We start from the raw sequence: 7262 nt of genomic DNA, 5'->3' as shown, positions 1-7262 counted from the left end.
AACTTGTTCATTTGGCCCTTAATGCCCAAGGCCTCCTGCCATCTTTTCCTCAGATCCTCATTTCCTGTGTGAACTGCTTGTTCACTGTCTGGTGCTTTTGCAGAGCCAGGTAGAGGTGCTGGGCTGGAGTTGTTATCCATTGTCCTCTACCTACTTCTTCTGTGTTCTGTTTTTCATGGATTTATTTTCCTTGTTGTTTCAAAATTTTGCACATTCTATTATAAAAAAGTACAAATTGCTACTTCACAATCTCTGAGAATACAAGCTTTTATCTTCCATTTCTTTCCATATGTACCTCACATGCAGGGGTGCTTCTGGGTTAGAGAAGGAAGTAATATAGGTGCAGATCTGGGGGTGCAAATCCAGGCTCTGTCACTGTTTTGTATCAAACCTGGGGCAAAACACTCAATGTTCTTATGCCTCTGCTTCCTCCAAGGGAAGGAGGTATGGTTATTTACAGGATCAAAAGATATACCACATATTAATCAATCAGTACTACATTTTTACCTATTTCTGTGTAGTTTTTTGTTTTCTACCCGAATTGTGTATAAGTATCTTTCTTTTCACCCAAAGTCCTTCATCAGTGAGCATCAAAAATATGCTGCCCTCAAGCACTCTATCAAAAGAATGTTTAAATTTACAAAGAAAACTCTTTAGAATCAGGGAGGGTAATGAATAAGTTTTTTTGTTACATACTTCACAGCAAGTCACTTACTAACCCCCCCTTAGATATTTCCATGACCAAACTCAGCCTCATTTCCAAATCTCTCCTTCCTCTCTCTCTCCTTTCTCAAACTTTCTTTTTACTTCTCAAAAGCACTGGAAGTTTAGTTCATCCCTAATCCTGCCTCTAACTCTTTCCTTAAATCCTTCTCCATGCTCAGTAAAGCCAGACATTAGCCTTCCTTGAGATGGAGACACAACTGTTACCATTACTGCTCATCTCTTTTGAGGGTTCATGAGGAATGTATTTGCTTCATTTCATTCCATATGGGTTTCCCAGTGACTAATTCAACTTAAAATTTTTGTGTCATATTTAACCCTAATTTCAAGTATGCTTCTGCTTCCTATTTGTTAATTTATTCACTCGTGGATTACAGACATCTTGACTACTCAACTCTGTCCTCCACAAGGAACTGGGCACTGGGAAGCAGCATGGACAAGAATAAAGTGCTTCCTGTCCTCATAAAACTGATTCATTGAAATATTTCTTTCTGAAGAGACCTGTTTATTTCTACACCTCCCCTTGCAAAATGCCACATTTCCTTCATGATTCTGAATGACATCCTTTATCCCTGGTAGAAGGACCACTCTGAACCACTGAGAGGGGCCATTTGCAATTACCGGGGTCTCTGAATTCTTGCTCCTGAAAGGAAACCCCTGTGCAGAAGAATTCTGCAGTGACCCCCATTTTTGTCCTCCACAGTCTGTCCCAGACTTTCTTCCTCCTGCTCTGGGGGTCATGACAGGGCCTAGGACATTCAGTGAGAGTGTTGGCATCATAGAACGTTCCCATGTCAGTACCAGACCCATGTTTCAGGAGAGAGAGATCATGGTTTAGAATCAGAAAGCACTGGGTTTTATGGAAGTTTCAGAATCTCCAACTTCATTAATTACTTAAACTCTCCAAGCTTCTGTATCCTTCCCTGATACAGAGGGCCAGTACTTCTCACACAGCAGGGTGGTCCTTAGAATCCCAGTGCATGGCAGGTGCTGCAGTCTTATTTGTGTTTGCAGGAGTCCTGGTGGAGAGTTCCTAAGCATGCATTCATCTCTTCTTGCCTGGGAGACTGATAACTTGCTTTCCCTTTGCTTTCTTTCCCACATTATAGATACCCTGCTGCATTTTGCCATCATCTTTTATTCTGTCTCTATCCACATCTATACCCTCTTTGTCCTTCTGTGGATCTTTGCCTACATTAAAGGCTTGAGTATGCTCAGTGCCATTAGCGCTGAGCGCTGTCTGTCTGTCCTGTGGCCTATCTGGTACCACTGCCACTGCCCTAGAAACACGTTAGCTGTCATGTGTGCTATACTCTGGGTCCTGTCCCTGCTGGTTAGCACCTTGGAAGGATACCAGTGTCACCATCTATTTAATGATTTTGATTATTTTTGGTGTCAGGCATTTGATTTCTTCACAGCCCCTTGGCTGACTTTTTTATTTGTTGATCTCTCTGGGTCTAGCTTGGCCCTACTGGTCAGGATGTTCTGTAGGTCCAGGCAAAGGATGATGACCATCCTGCTCACAGTGGTTGTCTTTCTTTTTTGTGTTCTTCCCTTAGTCATCCAAGGTTTCCTAGTAACCTGGGTTGGGACTGACTTGGGTATGTTCTTGTCATATGTTCTTCCACTTCCATCTCTCCTGTCCTCTCACCTGGTGGCAGTTGTGTCTACATCTCAACAGCTGCACCAACTCCATTATTTACTTCCTAACTGGCTCCTTTAGGCAGTGCCATCTGCAGTGGTTGACACTTCAGCTGATTGTCCAGGGGGCTTTGCAGGACTCTCCTGAGGAAGATGAATGTGGAGACAGCCTTTCTCAGGAAGCCCTGGAGATGTCAGGCAGCAGAGGAGATGGTGATGAAGATCAGACAGATTGGCTTTGAGACCCAACTCCTCCATATTGTATTGGGACATTTTCTTAACTTCGCACATCCTTGACCTCTGATCTTAAACAGTTAAGATAATAATTGCCCTCATAAGACTTCAGTGAGACAAGGCCTGTTAAACATTGATTAGGATATCTTGAACTGCCTTAGGACTTTTACCCCATTAGCTTGGTGCCTTCACCAGATCTGGGTCCAGGACTGTTTTACTTTTGTTGAATCCCTTCCTCAGGAGACAGAAAGTAGTGCAAGAAAGGTCTAAATTTCTTTGGTTACTGTACCTGATAGAGACTAAATGAAGGTTATATTTTGGACAAGTTTCACTTTCTGTTCTTTGTCCAGTTAAAATTAAGGACTCAAAGTTCAGTCTAACCCAAAGAAAAGATCTTTTTAATTTTGGCAAGGCTTAGAAAATCTCTATGGCTTGATTAGTGTTAATTGTATTAATGACATAAATGACTCAATGGATGAATAGAAGTGATACATTTTTTATAATTGAAAATAACGTTTACTTAGTATGTAGAATTTTCAATTTGTACACAATTCTGAACATATAAACCAAAAATCTAAGAAGACAGGTACTGTGATTCTTTTACAAGTTATTCTAGTGACTTTCCAGCTTCAAACATAGAGAGTAATTTTCCATAAGTCCCATTATCTTCTAGTGTTGATAAGTTATAACATAAGGCCCACTAGTTCATAATTTTATGTAATATATACATATATTCGAACTTTTGTGTGTAGCACATTAACAAAATTATCAGAAAAACTTGACTACTGTGACCAAAGATATTACACAGTCCAAACAGTTCTGATAGGGCAAGGATCAAGGAGTGGTTTTCTTTAGGAAACAAATCTCCTAAAAATAATATGGAAATAGAAGTGATTTAAAATATTCAAGACATAGCAAATGCCTGACTGTGACTCCAAATTGTGGATTAGTATGCTTCATATTGTAGGATACAAAACTGCCCCTTCCACCTCTGGAATGTTAGGCTGTCACTAAAGACATTGAAGACCTCCTGTAATTCATATCCCCCTAAAATAAATAACCAGTCAATGATTTCAACTCTTTAAAAAATAATTTACACTTAGGAAATGGGAGAAAAAAACATGGGATTCCTGCCTAAAAATGTTGACTAAATACCCAATAGCAAACTTATAGAACCAACTCCTGATGCCCCTCAACAAATGAATGGATCAAGAAAATGTGGTGTGTGTGTGTGTGTGTGTGTGTGTGTGTGTGTGTGTATGCACAATGGAGTTTTACTCATTCATAAAGAATAATGGAATTATGTCATTTTCTGGTAAATGGATAGAACTGGAGAATATTATGGTAATGAAAGAAACCAGTGTCAGAAAGTCAAGGGTCTAGTGTGTGTGTGAGTGTGTGTGTGTGTGTGTGTGTGTGTGTGAAAACTAGAGTGAAGTAAGGAAAATGTGTGTGGAGCAGACAGATCCCACAAAAACAGGGGAGATCAGTGCAGTAGAGGAAGGGGATTGAGGGGGAGGTAGGAGAGACAGGAAAAGGAAGAAAATGTGGAATGGAAGTGACAAAATAAGCTTTATAAATAAATAAATATATAAATATATGTATATATATATATGAAATATATATGAATATACCATAGTGAATTTCACCTTATGGTTATCTATAAAGCAACACATTAAAAAAATAAATAGAAGGAAGACCAGTAGAATAGGAAGGAGATTTGGAAGAAGGAAGAGGGGAGGAATAGAGGAAGCACTTGGGACAGAAATGGAGCAAATTATATTCCATGAATGTATGATTATTTTAAAATGAATCCTGCCATTATGCATAACTTAAATGCATTAATAGATACATTTTAACAATATTGCTAGAGCTACAAGAAATTCGCCTTTACAAAATATTTGATGAGAATATTTTTATGGATTGTTTAAGAAGGGAGACAGCGACCACTGATAATTTCAGCTTAGCTTCTTTCTCTTTTGCTTGGTCAGAGGCTGGTTTTCCTTAGTTTTAGTTTCTCTGTTTACTTCAGGCAAACCTTCTTTTGTTTCTTGCTTACCCACTTTTGCCTGTTTTCCCTTTACTACTGTTTCTCTTTGCCTATACTCATTTTTTGAAAGTGTGTCCTTGGGTTTGGGTTGTGGCTCAGTGGTGGAGCACTTGCCTAGCATGCATGAGGCACTGAGTTAGGTTCTTACCACCACATATAGGTAAATAAAAGTCCATCAACAACTAAAAAAAATTAAAAACGTGTATCCTTTCCTGCTGCCCTTTTGGCTTCCTTTCCATTTTTCAGGGGCATGTTCAACTGACAACCTTTCTGATCTCCTCTTGGGCTCTCCCCTCCTCACCCCTTGGCCTGAGTTGTCCTTCCTTTTGCACATCTTTGTGGCGGGGAGGATATGTGCCAGATGCCACTAGGCCACCATGTGCCGAGAGCCTGGGCAGAGCCAGGCATCTGGCAGATGGTGGTCCTCCAGCTCCTGGAGCTGAAACCTCTCCAGAATACATTTAAAGTCAATCCTGTGCTAAATCTCCACTTACCAGAATCATCATCATTCCATTTTTTGCTTTCATCATTTTCAAGCATTTCAAACATGAAATTAGGTTTGATACACAGATGAATTAACATCCATACAAATTTCAGGTTTGAGGCAGGGGGTCTTGCTGTGGTTTCCTTTCACATGTCATCCATTAGAATCCCAGGTGCATCCCTTCCTATTTCTTCCCTTTTGCTTTCAGAAATTCTTCACAGATTCTCTCTTTGGGGTATTCTAATCCCTTGTGGAAGGATTCTTAAGGGACTTACCAGACTCTGTGTTCTTGGAATCTGTGTAAATTTACCTTTTATTCCAAAGAACTTACAACTTTTGTTTTAATAATTTTATGATGCATAGATATTTTTCCATGTTTTATAAAAAATGTATTAATTTTAAAATAATATATTAATTTTAAATATCTAATCCTATAAGAAATTGCTAAACTACTTTCCAAAATGATTGTATTATTTCATGTTCCCACCAATAAAGTATGAAAATCTAGCTGCTGCATATGGACCCAAGAAACATGGTATTGTCAGTCTTCTGAATTATAGTCTTTCTAAATTAATATTTTTTTTGTGTTTTAGTCTGAATTATGAAATTGAGTATCTTTTTATGCACTCACTGGCTACTCAAAATTATTTTGTTAAGTGTCTTCTTATATTTTTATTATTATTTTTTTTTGATTAGTAGTTTAGTGCTGCATATAAGACCTTTGGTAGCTATATTCAGTATAAATATTTATCCTTTGCTGCTTTATGAATTCTTTTCATTATTTTTACAGAGCTTTTATGTCTACAGAAAAAGATCACAAGGTTTCCCTCCTCCTCCTCCTAGCCTCACTCATGCATGATTTTCTTCTACTATTGTCATTTTTGATCTTCATAAAGGTGGTGACTAGGTGGTTGGCTTTGGATTGGTTGGTTTGCATACAAAAGGCATATTCCTGGGATTTGTTTGCTACATCTAAGAGCCAGCCATGCTGGGAGGGACAGTATTTCCTAAATCAGCAAGGTTTCTAGATGATAGAGAATCATAAAACACTGAAAGTAAAAAACATGGTGAATACAAGAGCAAATGTACTACTAATTGGTGTGAAACTAGACGCTCTTCTCCTGAAGTCTTTGTCTCATTTTCATATTATGGTAATGCTGGCCTCACAGAATGTGTTAGGAAGTAAGTGTTCACTCTGTTTCTAGTTTCTCGAATCGATTGTAGAGAATATCACTATCTGGGCCTGATGCCTTCTGTTCAGGAAGATGGTCAATTCTTGAGTCAACGTGAACAGGTACAGGGGTGGTTGGATCATCCACTCATGGTCGATGTGTTGCTAAAAATTGACACACTTTGTCTATCAAATTTTGGGGCATAGAATTGTTTCTAATATTTATTGATCATTCTGTCCAAAGTCATTAATTCTGTAGAAACATCTCCTTTTAATTCTGATTAATTCATGTGATCTCTCTCTCTCTTTTTCCCCCAGTCTATTGTTTTTATGGATTTCTACAAAGAACAGTGTTTTAGTTTTACTGATTTTCTTAAGGATCCCTCTTCCCCTTCCCTTTTTATATTAATAACTTGTGTCTTTCTTAATTTTTCTTTGCTTAGCTTGGTGAGAGGCTTATCAAATTTATTAACATTTTCTTTTTTTATCCACTATATTTATTTATCACTGTTCTTTTTAGATATACAAAATAGTAGATTGTATTTTGATGTATTATACATACATGGAGAATAACTTATCCTAATTAGGATTCCATTCTTATGGTTGTACATGATGTGAGGTGTAACCGTCATGTATTCTTATATGAACATTGGAAAGTTTTGTTCAATTCATTCTACTGACTTTCCAAGTCCCATCCTCCCTCCCTTCCCTTCATTCCCCTTTGTCTAATCCAATGAACTTCTATTGCCCCTCCCTTATTCTGTGTTAGCATCTGCATCTCAGAAAGAACATTTGTCCTTTGTGGTTTTGGGAACTGGCTTATTTCATTTAACACAATAGTCTCTAGTTTTATCCTTTTATGAGCAAAAGCCATAATTTCATTTTATTCATGGGCTGAGTAATGTTCTTTGTATACTTATACAACATTTTCTTTACAAAAAAATGTTCAACATCTCTAG

The 7262-nt window shown here is 38.0% G+C and overlaps 1 protein-coding gene across 1 annotated transcript; it reads left to right on the top strand.

Moving 5' to 3' along the window:
• The first annotated feature begins 1762 nt into the window (after positions 1 to 1762).
• On the top strand, positions 1763 to 2606 carry LOC125612031 (mas-related G-protein coupled receptor member X2-like). The gene is given in 2 exon segments (XM_048788207.1): positions 1763 to 2394; positions 2396 to 2606. Coding segments are annotated over 2 exon segments (843 nt in total).
• The last annotated feature ends 4656 nt before the right edge of the window (positions 2607 to 7262 follow it).

This window comes from Marmota marmota, unplaced genomic scaffold, assembly GCF_001458135.2.
Source record: "Marmota marmota marmota unplaced genomic scaffold, marMar, whole genome shotgun sequence".
Classification (NCBI taxonomy): domain Eukaryota; kingdom Metazoa; phylum Chordata; class Mammalia; order Rodentia; family Sciuridae; genus Marmota; species Marmota marmota.
This window is presented reverse-complemented; position numbering and strand designations above follow the sequence as displayed.